The sequence below is a fragment of the Dromiciops gliroides genome, chromosome 3 (assembly GCF_019393635.1).
Source record: "Dromiciops gliroides isolate mDroGli1 chromosome 3, mDroGli1.pri, whole genome shotgun sequence".
Taxonomy (NCBI): Eukaryota; Metazoa; Chordata; class Mammalia; order Microbiotheria; family Microbiotheriidae; genus Dromiciops; species Dromiciops gliroides.
In genome coordinates, this window is record NC_057863.1 from 474487460 (window position 1) to 474506523 (window position 19064).

The window sequence follows — 19064 nt, forward strand, 5'->3', positions numbered from 1 at the left end:
TCTGGAAAAAAAAAAAAAAGGAAGAACAATTGTTTGTGAGTACAGCCTCATCTTGCAGGAACAGAGCTCAGTATTTATGGCCACAACATGACCCCTTGAAAAGAGAAGGGCTGTAATGACAACATCAGCAGTCCTTTGATCATGCCATTCCAGGACACTACTATAACACCGTGACAGATACCATTCTATTTATACAGTACTCTTTCCCCCCTCCCACTCTCCCCCGCCAAATACCATAGAGCTCTCTTGTTTGATGGCTTACAATTTTTTTTTGAGGCCCAACCCTCATGAGGTTACATACCATAGTTGTTTATTTGGCATATATTTTGCTGCCCTTCTTTCCAAAATCTGTGTTTACATGAACTTTGAAGACATTAAGACCTTTCCCATGCCCTACAGCAACACACACACACACACACACACACACACACACACGCACATGCACATGCACATGCACATACACACACAAAGGGGTGTTTCCCCCAGCTTTGATCTCAGTGTCAGTAATGATCATTCCTTCAGATAATTTTATTTCATTAAGTCTCCCTATGCCACACCCAGGGCAGTAGTGAGCACACTGGGCTGGCTAGATACCTGCAACCACCAACACATGTGCAAAAGGTGAGAAGTTCAGATTGCCTGGGTTCAATTCAAAACACATGTGGCTTGAGTGTTGACCTACTGTGATGGGCTATATTCTTCTCACCAATGCAATGGTACAGAAGAGTTCCAGGGAACTCATGATAGAAGAGGATCTCCAATTCCAAGAAGAAAAAAAAAAAAGAACTGTGGAGTATAGATGCTGATTGAACCATACTATTTCTTTTGTTTTGGGTGCTGGTGTTTTGTTTGTTTTTTTTTTGAGGTTTTGCATCACTGCTCTGATTTTTTCTCTTGTAACAGGATTAATGCAGAAATAGGATTAATGTTATTATGTGTATATATATATGTGTGTGTGTGTATATATATGTATATATATATGTATATGTATATAGATATAGATATATATATAACCTATATCAGATTGCCTGCTGTCTAGGGGAGGGGGGAGGGAGGGAAGGGAGGGAGAAAAATCTGAAATTGTAAAGCTTGTATAAACGAAAGTTGAGAACTATCTTTACATGTAACGGAAAAATAAAATACCTTACATAAAAACAAAAAAACAAAACAAAACAAAACAAAAAACACATGTGACAAATGAACTACTACTCCTGATTGTTACTTTTCTTGTTTCCTTGGCAGGAATGTTGGAAATACCATTGAAAAACTGGTGTTTGTGCCAGTGTGGGTTATGAGCTGACCAATCTGACTTCTGATGAGGGAAGATAGGGAGTTATTCTTATAAAACTTATTAGGAAAGAAAATTCTTCATTTTTCCCTATGCAAAAAGCAAAAGGTGCAACTACAAATGGATAGTTCTATTGTTTTGTGTTCTGCAGCTGTGAAATTCCATTGTCAGCCAAAATTGGATGAAAGTGATCTCTTGGTGAATCATGAAAGCAATTAGTATAATATTCCCAAATATAATATCATCAGGGCCAGAGTGAGAATCATGAATTACATTTCCCCTACCCATTTGTCTTTTATCTTTATTTCATTTTTAACTCTAGTAGTTCCTTCGGAACTTCACATTTTGGTTTTTGAAACTAGATTTCTTTTCACCTTTAAGTAGCTATGTTAGTCTTTTTAGTGGATTCTTGAAATAAAAGTAGGAGACAAGAGCATTATAATAAAGCTTCAGTTTTGTGAAAGACTTTTCTTCCCCAAAAGCCAATAGCTTTGTTGACATAATCATATTCATTTTCTTTGCCCCATAGTTAGCTTGGAAAGGTTCTGTTTTGTGTTTGTCTATCACAGGTCTTTTCTCTTTGTCTCTCAAAAGAATTAAGCAATCCCTCCTATGACTAATCCTGTAGGGTAGAAGGCAGTAAGCATTAAGTATCTACTATGTACCAGGCACTGTGCTATATACTGTAGAAGAGAGAATGCTGGTCCTGGAGTCAGGAGACCTGTGTTCAAATCTTGACTGATATTTTCTTGCTATATGACCTCATATAAGTTACTTTCTCTCTCATCCTCACTTTCCTCATCTATAAAATGCAAATGATACTACTTATATAACCTACCTTGAAGACCTTCTGGGAGAGAAGCACTTTATAAATCTTTAAGTACATATATATGAGTTGTTTATTACCCAAAGTCAGTCACATCTCTGCTCCGCTTTGTTCTTGTTTGTAGCCAGAATGAATTGGGTATTTGTGAAGGGAAAAATACCTTTGGGACTCTATTCAGTTAGTTCATAATCTTCTAAAGAACATTTGTGTAAAGAGATGGACAAGAATCACACAGGAAGAGAGGTTTGGAGCAGTGGTGGGTGTGGGAGAGGTAATAATATATATCAGTGGGTAGAATATTCACAACTATGAAATAAATCACTGATCCCCATCAGCATAGGAGTCATTTATCTCTACTCCAGGTTAATATATTTGCACTAATGCAGACCTGGTCATAGTGTGGGGAGCATTTTCCGGAGCCCATACTTGTTAAACATCTTGAACATATCTGCCATCTGATGTGTTCATCTGTCTGGGGAGGAAACCTACAGGCTGCCTAGTCTGTACTGTCTCATCCATTATGTGTAACTTCCTTCTGTGTTGTTCACATCCTTTGACATGTTTCCATTGTTGTTGTTTGGTCCTGTCCAACTCTTTGTGACTCTATTTGGGGTTTTCTTGGCAAAGATACTGGAGTGGTTTGACATTTCCTTCTCCAGCTCATTTTACAGATGAGGAAACTGAGGCAAAGAGGAGGGTTAAGTGACTCGCACATGATCACACAGTTAGAAAGTGTATGAGGGGGGGCAGCTAGGTGGAGCAGTGGATAGAGCAGCAGCCCTGGATTCAGGAGGACCTGAGTTCAAATCTGGCCTCAGACACTTATCACTTACTAGCTGTGTGACCCTGGGCAAGTCACTTAACCCCAATTGCCTCACCCCCCCCAAAAAAAATAGTGTCTGAGGCCAGATTTGAACTCAAGAAGATGAATCTTCCTGACTCTAGGCCTGGCACACTATCCACTGCACCCCTTAATTGCCCCATCTCTTGGCTTAAGGTAGAACCTGTGCTCATGCTTTGAAGTGAGTTGATCAGCAATGGCACCATCAAAAAAGTGTCTCTATCTCAAGACAGTGAGATCATACCTGTTATTTCTATGATACAGGGAACTCCCAGGGAAGAAATGCTCTTTACTGTGAAAATCACCACCTTCTCTGCATCACAGCTTTGGAGAGTTGCCTGAGGGCACTGAGAGGTTGAACTTTGAGACTCAGGTTCACTCAGCTAGTATATATTAGAAACAGGATTTGAACCCAGGTCTTTCTTAATACTGGGCTCTCTCCACTAACTACACCACATTACTTCTTTTTTTTTTTTTTTTTTTTTTGGTGAGGCAATTGGGGTTAAGTGACTTGCCCAGGGCCACACAGCCAGTAAGTGTCAAGTGTCCGAGGCCGCACTTGAACTCAGGTCCTCCCGAATCCAGGGTCGGCGCTCCATCCACTGCGCCACCCAGCTGCCCCCACATTACTTCTTATAACAATAAGAATTAAAAATATTTTGTGTGTAATTTGACATTCACATCCAATTTCTAAAGAGTCTTTAGGGATAATACTTTTTTTTTGAGCAATACTGTTTGGAAGAACAAAATCAGGGGGCAGGTAGGTGGTGCAGTAGATAAAGCACTGGCCCTGGATTCAGGAGGACCTGAGTTCAAATGTGACCTCAGACACTTGACACTTACTAGCTGTGTGACCCTGGACAAGTCACTTAACCCTCATCGCCCCGCAAATGAATGAATGAATGAATGAATGAATGAATGAATGAATGAATGAATGAATGAATGAATGGAAGAACAAAATCAGGATCATTATTGGAAATACTCAGATAAATTTAGCCTCAAACAGCTCAGCATATCTCCAAGTGACTTCAGATCCAACAAAGATAACACAGTATAGTGATTTCCTCAGAATTCTGAAATAGATATATGTTCAGGTTACTCGTTGGCTTGCCCTCAATCCCAGTTTCTTCCTGATATTACCATTACCCTGTACAGGAAAACTATCAATCAAAACTAAGAGTAGAACAACTTTAAATGATTATGAAGCACTTTCTAGATTATGAGTGCCTCACTTTACTCAGGCAATGTTATTATTGAAAAAAATTGTGAATAAATCAAAGTATATATTAATAAGTACTGGCAGAGTATATTGTTCTTAAAGCTAGATCTTTTGATATAATAAGGAATCATTTTGGAATGTAAGTAGCCACCTTTTAACTTATACCTTTTGTTAAGTCCAGATTTTTATTGGATTTTAAAAAATAGTCTAGCAAATACCCTAGAGCAAGGGTTTTTAATATGGAATCTGTGGCTAGATTTCAGGGGACCTATGAACTTGCATAGGAAAAAAAATATCCTTTTTTCAGTATAATTGTTTTTCTTTGAAATTCTGTGAATTGTATTTTATGGATTTATAAGCATTCCTCAGAAGGGGTCCATAGAATTTGTGAGACTACCAAATGGGTCCTTGTCACAAGATAGATTAAAAACAAACCCGATGAATTCTTTTTAAAAATTGTATTGTTGTTCAGTTCTTTCAGTTGTGTCCAACTATTTTGGGGTTTTCCTGGCAAAGATACTAGAGTGGTTTGCCATTTTCTTCTCCAGCTCATTTTACTGATAAAGAAACAGACAGATAGGGTCAAGTGACTTGCCCAGGGTCACATGGTGTTTGAGGCAAGATTCAAACTCAGGAAGGGACTCTAGCCCTTACACCACCTATTTGTAAATGATTTTCATTATCTTATTTGATTCTCACAATTAACCTCATAAAGCAGATAATATAACTATTATTATTCCCATTCTACAGATGGAGAGAGCCTCAGAGGCAATGAATGCCTTGCCCAAGGACCCACAACCTGCATTAGAACTAAGGTCTTCGGACTTTAAATCTAGTGCTCTTTTTGCTATACTAGCTTGCTTCTCTTTTTTTCTTCACTGACCCTGGAATAATTCCCATTTCCTCCCGCATCTTTAGTCCTGCCATATTTATCCCACTTAAAATACCATCCCCTTTCATTTCTACCTATCCAAATCTCACCTCTTCTTCAGATTCCTTTTACATACCCTCCCCTCCGTGATATCTTCCTTCATATTCCCATCCCTACTGATTGGTCCCTTTTCAGGGCACCTCTGTTCCCTTAGCAATCTGACTCTACATACTTAGTCTTGTAAATGTTTCATGTATATTAGTTCTTTCCTTTCATAAATGCTTTGAGGGCAAGGACCTTTTTTATGCCTCACATTACCTAACACATTACTAAGCATGGAGTAAATATGTTAGGTAAATACTTTTAAAATTTATTCATAAGATCATAGACCTTCTTTTACAGGTGAGGAACCTGAGGCATGGAGAGCTTATGACTTGCCTAGGATCATACAGGCAGTATGTGTTACAGGGAGGGCGTGAAGCCAGGCACTATGCCACACAGATAAGAAAGTCCAAGGTAATTTGGGGAAGAACAATTTTAGCCAGAGGAATCAATAAAAGCTTCAGGAGAAGACTATACCTGAGTTGATCCTTGTAGGCTTAGGCTTATGATTGAGATGTGCAGAGAGTGCTTTCTAGGAATATAAAGAAGTTTGTGCAAATTCATGAAAGCCAGAGCTGGAATGTTAAGTGTTGGGAAAGGCTAAGAGCTCATTTTACCTGGAACACAGAGTATGGAATATAATGCTATGAGATTTGTTAGTGTTTCTGTAGAGCTCTACCTGCTTCCCCAATGACAATGGAATTTGGACATCTCAAAACAAAATGTGCTATATAATAATTTAGAAATGGATTTCAATAAAATGAAGTTGGGAAGAATTGCTGCACCAGATTGAGTAAATACAAAAGAAATCTACCAGAAACTACCCAATTTGAAAAACAATCAAAAATGAATTTTAAAGTTATAATAGGGAACATTCTAAAAGAAAGGAGAGGGGTAGGTAGGTGGTACAGTGGATAGAGCACTGGCCCTGGATTCAGGAAGACCTGAGTTCAAATCTGGCCTCAGATACTTGACACTTACTAGCTGTGTGACCCTGGGCAAGTCACTTAACCCTCATTGCCCTGCCAAAAAACAAAGAATCACCTGCACATGATTTCAAATAAATGTGGAAAGACATAAACTGATGTATAGCGAACAGAAACAGGAAAATGTTATACACAGTAACAGCAATAATAATTATTCAGTGAAAAGCTGTGAATGACATACTATTCTCAGCAATACAAAGATCCAAGATAATCCTAAAGGACTAATGATGAAGCAGACTGTCCACCTCGAGAGCAAGAACTGATGCTAACTGAATAGACAGAAGCATGCTATTTGTCACTTTCTTTCATTTTTTCTTTTATTTGAGTCATACAAAATTACTAATATGGAAATGTTTTACATAATTGTGTATGTATAACCTATATCTGTTTGCTTACTGCCTTGGGGAGGGTGGAGGGAGGGAGAAATAGAATTTGAAATTCAAAACTTTAAATACAAATGTGTTGTGGTTTTTTTTTTAAGAAAAAAAAATTACCTGCAAAAGTTTACCCATCTGTGTATACCCTATGATCCAGCAATACCTCTTCTGCTAGGTTTATATCCCAAAAACATCCCAAAAAAGAGAAAAATAGCTATTTGTACAAAATTATTTATAGTAGCTCTTTTTGTGGTGGATAAGAGTTAGAAACCAAAGGAATGCCCATCAATTGGGAAATGGCTAAACAAGCTGTGGTATATGATGGTGATGGAATATTATTGTGTTATAAGAAATGACAAGCAGGATGATTTCAGAAAGACCTGGAAAGATTTGTATGAAATTATGTTATAGTGAAGTGAGCAGAACCAAGAGAACACTGTGCACAGAGACAGTGATATTGTTTGATGAACAACTGTGAATGAGTTAGCTATTTTCAACAATACAATTATCCAAGACAATCCCAAAGGACTAATGATGAAGCATACTACCTCCAAAGAAAGAACTTATATTGATTGAACACAGACTGAAGCATGCTATTTTTTACTTTATTTTTTCTTTTATTCAAGTTTTCTTGTACAAGATGACTAATACAGTAACGTTTTATATAGCTGTACATGTATAACCCATATCTAATTGCTTACCACTTTAGGGAGGGGTGAGGGGAGGGAGGGAAGGATGGACAAAAATTAGAACTCAAAACTATAAATAATAATGTTTATTATTTTTTAAAGTCTGCCCATACCCTTGCAGAACATATGCATTATTGACTTTTTTTAAGGATTTGACTTAGTGGAGAATATCTCAGACTCAAAGATTTCTCTGCAAGGTGTCCCCTATGCATGTTAGTATGATACAAGATTCCCTGATAGATATAACCAGAGAGAACTTTATTCAATGGTCCTCTGAATAACAATATTATGAGGTATAAATTATATATCCTGGGGAAGCTAGGTGGCACAGTGGATAGAGCACTGGCCCTGAATTCAGGAGGACCTGAGTTCAAATCCGGCCTCAGACACTTGACACTTACTAGCTGTGTGACCCTGGGCAAGTCACTTAACCCTCATTGCCCCAGAAATGAATGAATGAATGATAAATTATATATCCTTTAAACCATAACCATGCCCCATCTCTAAATAGAAAAGGGATTTGCTGTAAATGTTGCTTAGCAGTTATCTTTATTTTTAAATGGTTCATTGCTGTTTTTGCATGTTCACAACACTATTACTTCTCATCAAAACCCCCCTCTCTCTTAAAACAGAGAAAAACAAGTATAACAAACTAACATAGTGACTGTGACCTGCAGGACTTACGCACATTTTATCATCAGTTCATCTGGAACCAAGATTAGATAGTTTATAGTCTAAATTCTGATGCATTTTGGCTTTGTATTCCTTTATATATTATATCATTTTAGTCATTGTATGTGTATTTCTCTTCAGATTGTTTCCTTCATCATGTATCGGTTCTTCTAAGTCTTCCAGTATTTCTTTGAATTTCTCATAATTCATAGCCACACCAACAGTGTATTGATTCACTGAGGTATTCTCTACATGCTCCTGTTTGGGCATGACATTGTGCTGATTACATCAAACTTTGTCATATGCAGCTGTATGTGTAGGCCATTAAGTTAATCCATCATTATGCATCAGAGGGCCAATTACAGAATTGAATAGGGGAGGCGTGAGCTAAATTGCATTTGAGAAATTGGACAGAGCTTTCAGAGATCACAAGCCCTGCCCCGCCAAGTACATCTTTGAACTGTGATTCCCAGTGGAGCTTTATACCTATAAATCATGAAACACCACAGCATCAGAAGAATCCAAGTAGTATATGATCCAAAGGACAAGTGAAAGGTGTTTGTTGGGTTTAAGTGCATTCTAGGATAAGGATGTCAATGACTTTTACACAAGAAGTAGCAAAAATGTAATCAAGGACATTTATCTCTGGAAAAGAAGTTGGGCTATTCATATATTGAACTAGGGTTGACAACATGTGAACTGTCCATATATTGCTTTGGTAACCATGAAATATTAAAATACCTAGAGACAGGTCTCTGATGCATTATGTAGATTTCTAGAAAGACCTGGATAGGAATCACACAGGATGAGAAAATATGGATGATTCCATCTTCATTGATGGAGCACACACATTGATGAGAGTAGAGACATTGAATATTGGCGTATGAGAAAATTGAATAACACAGATAAATGAAATCAACAGATAATGGAAAACATCATTTTGACCAATAGTTTCAATTCCTACCTAATGAAACGTCACCAGAGATACAAAGAAAAAGGAAAGGAAAGTGTTTTTAGTTTCTTATCTAGTTTCACCTGATTACCTTCTTCTAGAGATGAGAAAGGGGAGAAAGTAAACACTCTGGGTAATTGGACCCCCACAACACCCATAGATAGATATTATTATTTACCTACATCTAACAAGTTATTTGTCTTACCCCTACTTTATTAGAAGTTCTTTTTGGGTAGCTTTGCGTGCCCTATTTATCTTTGTCTCTCCCCCAGTATCTACTGTGGTGTATTACATTTGTTAAATGTCTAATGTTTATTGAATGAATAAAGTAAATGGCTATAAAGTAGACAACATAATTTATTAAAAACTAAATAAATTCAATTCATATGTTCCCTTAGGTTGTCACTTAAATTTATTCAAGTGAACAGCTTCCATCTCATAAAGTACTGAAAAAAATAATAGAATTTTCAAAACTAAACCTTTCTGACCAGAACAGGAGGCACTTATTGGCCAAACTTATAAGGATGCAGGCCGTCATAAAGCAAATGCGATAAAATGTTTTCTTCTATCATGGGTTGGGAAGTTCATTACTTTAGATCATGAAAACTTCTAGAAAGACTGAATGTCTATAAAACATTAAAAGTTAAAGACCCTCTCTAAGGTACCAGTTTTTTTTTTTCAAATGACATGTTGGAATGCTTAACAGCCTGTTTAATTTATCAACATATTTTTAATAGCTCGCATCCTGACATGACAGTATAGAAAGAGTACAGATTACTGTTTGTTGATGTTATAAGCATGCTAATGAAAGGGGGAAAAGGATCCTTTTTGGAGGCCTGTCAAACTGAAAAAAGGTTTTGTGGGGTTTTTTCTGCCCTCAATACTGTTTGTGGTCATCTTGTTTTGCTTTATTTTTAGACGACTCAACACATTGAACAAGTGTGCCTCAATGAAACTTGATGTGAACTTCCAAAGGAAAAAGGTAGGCGAAGAAATCATCAAAATAATGCCTGTAATGGTGGAAAAGCTGTGCTTCTATGGTTTTGAACTAGATGGACTTCCTATTTTAATGCTGAGAGGAAAAATTTTGAAGCTTATATGGTGTGTGTTTTTTTTAATATTGCATTAAGCAGTTTAGCTATGACCAACAACATGCCATTTTCTTGGCATTTTTTCCAAAGGGTTTTCTTGGAGATCTAAAATATACCCTAAGATAACTATTGTTTGTATTAATTATTCAGAAGTTAGTCTTTGCAGGCTAGATCAATAACTTATTGAAAGTGATAGTGTGTGGCCATATGGAAAGCCATATGTTTATCTTCCTAAATCATAAAAGAAATATTCAGTGGGTTTTTTTTTTCAAATAAAGAAAACAAATTTGCAGATTTGATAAAGTATGGATTTCACATTCTGGGGTGGGTGTAGGGATCTGTATGAGCATGTCCATTTATGTATATGTGAAAACTGTTGGTGTTAGAATCAATCTTGAGTAACTGAAACTTTAAGAATCTTAAATTTAACTGTTCTAGGAAAAGCACAATTAGATAGATTTTGGTATAGCTCACCTCAAAAGCACAATATTGGGCCTTAGAGTTTGAAGGAAAATAAGCAAAAAAAATGAAAAGGAATATCAAAAAAAACCCCAACATTAAAAGTTGAGTGGTTTATTCAATCAAAATAGCAGAGAAGAATATGGGAAGAAACCTCATAACAGCTGCTATGCTGAATAGCCCTCTTGAGAAATGTACTCACTATTTAAAGAATAAGGGTCAAATTTTGCTCTGAGTACACACATGGTTCTTATTGAAGCCAAGAGGAGCCACACCTTTGTGCCTGAAGTATGGGTACCCAAAGTACAAACATGCTTACGACATGTATATGTGTATTTATATATGTCGGACACTTGCATATATTAGTGGCATGTTTCAAGAGAAAAATAATAAAATCAGTGGTATCATTTACCTTTGCCAAATAAAATGATCCTGTTCCTTTTTAATTACTGACAGCTTTTGAACATTATATAGACATGAAATACTTTTGATATCACCACTAGTTTATTCACTTGGTGGCCTTATACCATTTTAACTACACAAATGCTCTTCCATAAACTTAATGTGCAGAGCTGCTATGTTGGATTTTCCTACTTAATTTGATTACTTATCAAAATCTCTTAGTCATTGCTCAACCACAGCTGTCACAAGAAACTTCCTTTTCAAATTGTAAAGGTGGGTGGAGGTGGGGTGGTAGAAGGGGTTGGGTTAGGGGCAGTGGTCTTGGTTTTCAAGATAGCCATTGTGACTTACTCTCTACCTACTCACAGATTTCAACAATAACCGGTATTCATGGCTATGATACTAGAAAACAACTAAGAATAAATCCCTGTTTTACATTATGAACTCAACTACTCTAAACCCCTTACAGATACTTATAGGATAGTAACTGGAACTGAATGCAAACACTGATAGGCACTAAGTAGAGGATGAATGATTTAACCCACCCCCACCCCCCAAAAAAAATCAGAGACCACAACCCTACTTCATTGAAACTTCAAATGACTGGGGAAAATGAGATAGCAAGAAGAAGGAAAAAAAGCAACAGTACTTCTTATATACTGTGGTAATAGCTTTGTGAAGTCAAGCAAGAAAAATCTGGTTAGAAAAACCAAACAAAACTGAAATGAAAACAAAAGCCATAACCCCCTTCTTCAGTCTGCAGAAGTTCAGGTTTGCTTAAACCAATGGAGGGAAGTCCTATAAAGGTTTATCTTGGAGACATAATCACCCAGCTCACTGAGCTGAGGAATACTCGCATTTCCTTAAGCCTTGAGACCTCCTAAAGATACATAGCAACCTGAATGAGTGACTGCCTCCTGAGCCTAAATATTGGAAAAGTATATTTCCCAGATGGCACAAGTGAGGGATGTTTTTTTAAGAGTTAGGTGCATTTTGTCACCTGAACTAATGTTAATACCATGACCCAATTTTTATTGAAAATTAAGCAGTGTAATATACTGTTAGAGAATAGTCACAGAACCAAGAAGATCTTGGTTCATATCCTGCCTTTGGCACATAATGACTGATGACCCTAGACAGATTGATTAATCTCTCAGTGCTTGAGACAACTCAACTCTAAAGTCCTTGAGAAGGTGCCAGCCAGCATTGATGGTTCCCTAAACCAGTAAAATCTCAGGTCCACTGCCTGTGCCCATGCCTTTTAAAAATGAAACATTCGCCTCTGAAAGTGAATAGTTAAGACTTTAACTTCACTGCCCTATGGGGCTATTTAGTTATTTGATTTTTGTTCTAATTAGCACATTATTGATGATTGAACCAAGGGCTGTGTGATGACTCTGCTGAGACTAACCATGATTCTTCAGGCAGACATGGTTAATATGCCTCCGTTTGACCTCTGGTTCTTCATCAGATACCAACTGTAAACCACATGCACCCACGCATGTGCTTGCACACACACACACACACACACACACACACACACACACACACACAAACCTCAATGGCCATTCATAGGCTTCCAGTAGAAAATAGTATAAGGATCTACCTACTGTACCAGTGAAATTCTTGGTAGTTGGAAAAGATACAGGTCTTGATTGCGCATCTACTGGGACACTTAACCTCTTCTGTCATGGATCCCTTTAGTAGTTTAGTAAAATATATGGACCCCTACTCAGAATGATGGTTTTTAATGCATAAAATGAAATATATAGGAGTACAGAGATAGTTTATTATATTAAAATTAAGTTCACAGACACCCCCCCCCAGTTTAAAAATCCCTAATCTAGAAAGTTCACATAACCCTGGCCAAAGAGACATTTTCTTGAAAGCCAATCAGTAATAGCCAAATCATCCTTCTCATCCTCTAAAACCCCTCAACCAATATAGAGTCTTAAAGGATTCCTTCATTCACTCTTCATTTTACTTGGGTGCAATTCCCCTTTTTAATTCCTGTTAACCTTAATGTCAGTTCCATAACCAAATCCCTGTGTGACTCTGGACTTCCTGCCTTTTGCAGCTCATAAGGATCCCCTGCTTCCAGATTGGAAAACAGTGTCAATTTTTCCTCAGCGTTACTTTTCCTATTTACCCTTAGTTCATGGCATTCCCCATACATTGTAGTATTCATATTAAGTTGTGCCAGGCTAGACTACAAGTCAGAGATGGATGACTGCCAAAATGCTCTATGTGATATTGGAGAAAAAGAATGTACAATAGTGCTGTGCTTCAGGTTTTCCATCTGAAACTCATGTAACCCTGCTTCCCTAGACCTTCATAGTCCAACCCAAGCCTCCACACACAGAGGGGAGTGCTTCATTCTTATCCTAGAAGGTTGTAGCCCTTGTGAAACATCCAAGAGATGGTTAACACAAAAACAGGGACTAAAGTTACAAATTAATTTAGATTAACATGAAGAATGGCCCAAAGGGAAAGAGGATAGAACAGCTATATCCGTGTGTCACACAGCACCCTGATCATTTTAAGAGGAATAACAGCTGTTGCCACAGAAACCATGACCCTTCAAAGTTTTCTCTTACTACTATACACCCCCGCATCTCCCAGCAAACTAATATCTTCCAGCAACCCTCAGTGGGAGAGCGCTAGCAAGGAAGTTTTATTCACTCCACTCCCATGGAGTGGCGAGCATTACAGACTTAGTCTTGTGCCCCTTGAGTCTTAGCTAATTTGAATGCTCAAGTGGGATTTGGCGGCTTCTGAAATATCCATAGGTAGCTTGTTTTCTTTAGATGGGTCACAGTGACCCAAATACAGCAATATTTCCCTGGAGTAACTTCGTCCTTATTAGCTGTTTTCCCACTTGTTCTTGTTCTTTGACTGCAATGTGCTGCTTCTGCAAAATGTGGACTTCTAACTCCACATCTTGGTGCCCCATCTGCTCAGTAAAAAGAAAAGAATCCTAATTTAACCAGAGTATCCTCAAGACCGTGTCTCATTTCCTAGCATCAGTGACCTTATTCGAGTTAGCTTTTGAGAGCAAGATGGAGCCAGCATTAAATACTGCTCTACTTTAAAGGATCTCAACTTATTTTTTAAGTTCCCTTATACTTTTTAAATATTTGTTGGGGTCCCCCAGCCTCCAAAATGGGCTTTTTTTATAAATGCTCACTCAAGGGACCTAGTGGTCTACTATAAATTTTGATATACAGTGATGTCTTTATTTGAACAAATTCCCTGGGAACAAAGCTCCTCTATATGAAGGCAGTCACGTTTTTTTTTTTTTTAAATCTTCATAAATCATGCAAAGCAGAGAGGCCTGCATCTGCAGCTGCAGAGACAGAAATATCCACAAAAACAGCTTCAGTTTGTCCCTGTTCAATTGAAGGTAAAGAGAGCCCACCAGAGGATAGATTTTGATATCTGCTAAAATGGTCTTCAGGGTTTTTAGAGGTTCTTTTTTCTTTTTAAATTATTTTTATTTTGTTAAATATTGCCCAATTTAAAAAAATTTTCACAATCATTTAAAAAAATTTGAGTTCCAAATTCTCTCCCTCTCTCCCATTCTTCCCCACTCTTTGAAAAGGCAATTTGATTTTGATTATATGTACGAGGTTGTGCAAAATATATTTCTGTATTAGCCATGTTGCAAAAAACAAAACCAAAATAAAACAATAAAAATAAATTTTAAAAGTAAGCTTCAGTCAGTATTTAGTTTCATCAGTTCTCTCTCTGGAGGTAGGATAGCATTTTTCATCATGGGTTCTTATGGAAATGTCTTGGATCATTGTTTTGATCAGAATAACTAAGTCTTTTGCAGTTGATAATCATTACAGTATTGGTGTTCCTATGTACAGTGTTCTCCTGGTTCTGCTCACTTCATTTTGCACAAATTCATATGTCTTACCAGATTTTTCTGAAATCATCCCCATGTCATTTCTTTTATCACAATAGTATTCTATCGGGGGCAGCTAGGTGGCGCAGTGGATAAAGCACCAGCCCTGGATTCAGGAGGACCTGAGTTCAAATCCAGCCTCAGACATTTGACACTAGCTGTTTGACCCTGGGCGAGTCACTTAACCCTCATTGCCCCTCTCAAAAAAAAAAAAAAGTATTCTATCACAATCCTATATGACAACTTGACTTGTCAGCCATCCTCCAATTTATGAGCATCCCCTTGATTTCCAATTCTTTGCCACCACAAAACGAGCTGCTGTAAGTATTTTTGTACATGTAGGTCCTGTTCCCTTTTCTTTCATCTCTTCAGGATACAGAGCTAGTAGTGAAATTGCTGGGTCAAAGGTATGCACAGTTTTATACCCCTTGGGTCATAGTTCTAAATTGTTCTTCAGAATGGTTGGACTAGTTCACATCTCCACCAGCAGTGCATTAGTGTCCCCAATTTTTTCACATCCAGTCCTGCATTTGTAATTTTCCTATTCTGTCATGTTAGCCAATCTGATATGTATAAGGTGGTATCTCAAAGTTGTTTTAATTTGCACTTCTTTTTAGTTATTTAGAGCATTTTTTTCATATAACTATTGATTGGTATACAACGTAAGATTTTGGTCTATGTCTAGTTTCTGCCAAACAACTCTCTACTATTCCCAACAATTTTTGCCAAATGTTCAGTTCTTACCCAAAAAGCTTGGATCTTTGAGTTTATCAAACACTAGATTATTATGGTCGTTTACTGCTGTGTATTTTGTACCTAATCTATTCCATTGAGCTACCACTCTATTTCTTAGCAAGTACTATGTTATATGATGATTACCTACTTTGTAATATAGTTTGAAATCTGATATTGCTAGTTTGCCTTCCTTAATATTTTTTCATTGATTCCTTTGATATTCTTGACCTTTTGTTCTTCTAGATGAATTTCATTAATATTTTTTCTAGCTCTACAAAATAATTCTTTTTGGTATGGTACTAAATAATTAAATTAACTTAGGTAACTCAGCTATCCATGAGCACTTAATATTTCTCCAGTTCTTCAGATCTGTTTTTATTATTGTGTGAAAAGTTCTATTGTAATTATTTCTACATAATCCCCAGGTTTGTCTTGGCAGGTAAACTCCCAAACATTTTATATTGTCTATAGTTATCTTAAATGGAATTTCTCTTTCTATCTTTTCCGTCTGGGTTTTGTTGGTAGGATATAGAAATGCTGATGGGTTTATTTTATATCCTGCAATTTTGTTGAAGTTTTTCATTGTTTAAACAATTGTTTGCAGTATTCTATCTGTGTGCCAAATTTTCAAAAGGGCATTTTCTGAATTTCAGTAAGGTTGTGTGACTTGCCAAAGGTCATATAAAGAGTAAATAGCAAAGCTAGGACTTTAATCAAGCTCTTTTGATCCAAATCCAGTGCGCATTCTACTATACCATGAGTTGAGCCTATCACAACTTTTTTTTTCTTTTTTTCCCCCCAGGGCAATGAGGGTTAAGTGACTTGCCTAGGGTCAGATAGTAACTGTCAAGTGTCTGAGGCTGGATTTGATCTCAGGTCCTCCTGAATTCAGGGCTGCTGCTTTATCCACTGAGCCTATCACAACTTTTAAGATTCCATGATTAACATTTTACTATTCCTTCTTTTTATCTAATATAAACTCATAGCTTGCATAGGGGAAAACTATAGTTTTAGATTGCTTCTATCAGTGTTCCAAGGAAGGGGTCACAAGGAATGTTTAAAGGACAGTCATTAATACCACGTGAGGAGTACTGATTTTTCTTTCCCTATCTCCAGCTAGTGAAAATAATTAGAAACTGTTCAAATAAGACTTTATGCTGTTTTCTTCCTCACAGCCAAAGTTTCTTTATGTTCCCAGCTCTAAAATCTGACAATACAGGAAGTCATGAACACTTAACATTAGTAAGAAATGTTTTGTAGCCAGCTCACAACTAAGGGCTGATAGGTGGCAAAGCAGTTAGAGTGCTGGGCCTGGAGTCAGGAAGACTCATCTTCCTGAGTTCAAATCTGGCCTCAAACACTTAGTAGCTGTGGGACCCCAGGCAAGTCACTTATTCCTATTTACTTCCATTTCCTCATCTGTAAAATGAGCTGGAGAAAGAAATGGTGAACCACTCCAGTATCTTTGTCAAGAAAACCCTAAATGGGGTCACAAAGTTGGACACAGCCAAAAAATGACTGAACAACACCACAACTAACTCGTGCTAACATACAAAGTTAATTTTTGTAGTTTTAGTTAACTACATATACCCAGATATTATTTATTTTGTTCATTTTTTAAAATTGGACTTTTGTATTAGAATCATAGTTTTTAGAATAAGAAAGGTCAATAGAGATCGAATCTTCTAATCACTTTACTTCCTTTAGGAAAAGGAAGCACAGGGAGGTGATATTTTCCCAAGGTTATCCTACTAGTGAGTGCTTCTTTTTTGATATATCTACCATATATCTTAAATGTGAGTTTGTAGAAATAAATATTAAAATTAAAACAGAATATCGAAATAATTTTGATTTGAGTTGAATTTTAATAAAAATTTAAGTGACTGACTCTTATTTAAAATTGAGGTACAGTAAACATCATACATGTACATAGGAAGAGTGCTTCCTTACCTTTGGGCTACTTGATGCAGATTTTTAAAATTCTTTGCTGTGATATTACAACCAATAATAATGACTTTTGATGAAACATTGTGATGTAATGCAGATAGAGAGCTGACCTCAGAATCAATAAGGTTCAAGTCTCCCCTTTAATGCTGATTAATGTGTGTCCCTAGACAAGTGACTTAACCTCTCACTACCCCAGGCAACTCTGAGATTACAAATTGCAAAATGGTTACTGACCTGCATTGGAAGTTTGTTGGAATAGGAGTAGGAGTAGTTCTTTTGTTGTTGTTGTACTTCTTATTGTTGTTGTTGTCCTTGTACTTGTTGCTGTTGCTGATGTAGTTGTTGATGCTGCAGCAGCTTTATAGAGGGAATTATATTTACAAAAGGCTTTTATAGAATCTTAAAGTTGGGCCAAGTCCAACCTGTGAGCAAGAATCTTCTCCAGAGAATCCCTTGCTTACTTAGAGTCTCAGCTAAAATCCCACCTTCTGCAAGAAGGTTTTCCAGGCCTCCTTAATCTTGGTGTCTTCCCTCTGAGACTACTCCCAAATTAACATGTCTAAATTTTGTCTGTATTCCGTTTCCACGTTTGAGGTGTTGGATAGGAGGCACTGTGTTTTTGCCTTTCTTCTATTCGTGTCACTTAGCGCAGTGCTATTTTATTGACTGGCATGCACATTTTGTTGTTGTTCAGTCATATCCAACTCTTTGTGATCCCTCTTGGAGTTTTCTTGGCAAAGATGCTCAAGTGGTTTGCCATTTCCTTCTCTAGCTAATTTTATGGATGAGGAAACTGAGGCAAATGGGGTCACACAGCTAGTAAATGTCAGAAGCCAGATTTGAACTCAGAAAGATGAGTCTTCCTGACTCCAGGCCAGCTCTCTATCCACTGCACCACCTAGCTGCCCCACTGGAAGGCACATAGTAAGTGCTTAATGAATACCAGTTGGCTGTCTCCTATAGTGGTCATCAAACCTTTACTTGAAGACCTTTAGTTAGAGAGAAAGCCCTTTGTCTCCTTAGACAACCCATTCCTCCTTTGGATAGCTCTAATTGTTGGGAATGTTTTTCCTTACATGGAGCCTAATTCCATTCTTCTGCAGTTTCTACCATTGGGTGAAAATCTTCAAATATTTGAAGACAATTTTCATCCCTTCTCCCCAAAGTCTTTTCATTCCCATGCTAAACGTACACAATTTCTTCAACCCATCCTCCTAAGTTATGAATAAGCAACCTTTTACCACCACTTTTGCCATCATGTATTTGAAAAAAGTCACAATAGATTTGTTCCACTTGGCCCTGGAGAACCATAGGTGGAAGTTATGGAAGGACAGATTTGGGCCATCGTGTGACTTCTTTTCTCCTTCAGCCTTCTCTTTTCTTGCTTCTTCAGCCAATCTTCATGTGCCTTGAACTTGGAGCCTTTCCTTCACTATTCTGGTTGTTCATTTCGAGATGACCTAGTAAATGATCTCCTCTTTCATGATCTCCTTCTTCAAATGTGGTGCTAAGAACAAAACACAGTATTCTAGGAGTGTTCAGCAAACTGTAGCAGTAGTATCTCCTCCCTAGACCTGGATCCTCTTTCTTTGTTCTGCCGCAGGTTGCTTTCATTTCCTTGACTGCTTTCTCACACTGGAAACCCATGTAATTATTAAGACTTATAGGTGAGGGGTATATGTTCAGGTTATGCAGCT

At 37.3% G+C, this 19064-nt stretch overlaps 1 protein-coding gene across 6 annotated transcripts in view; it reads left to right on the forward strand.

Annotated features, from left to right (window-relative positions):
• The window catches only part of STARD13 (StAR related lipid transfer domain containing 13), a 681455-nt gene that overhangs the window by 622296 nt on the left and 40095 nt on the right, over positions 1-19064 (forward strand). For all 6 annotated transcript variants that reach the window (XM_043992799.1, XM_043992801.1, XM_043992800.1 and 3 more), the window contains one exon: positions 9742-9805. In XM_043992799.1, coding sequence (XP_043848734.1) covers positions 9742-9805 — 64 coding nt within the window. The remainder of the gene's footprint in view (positions 1-9741; positions 9806-19064) is intronic.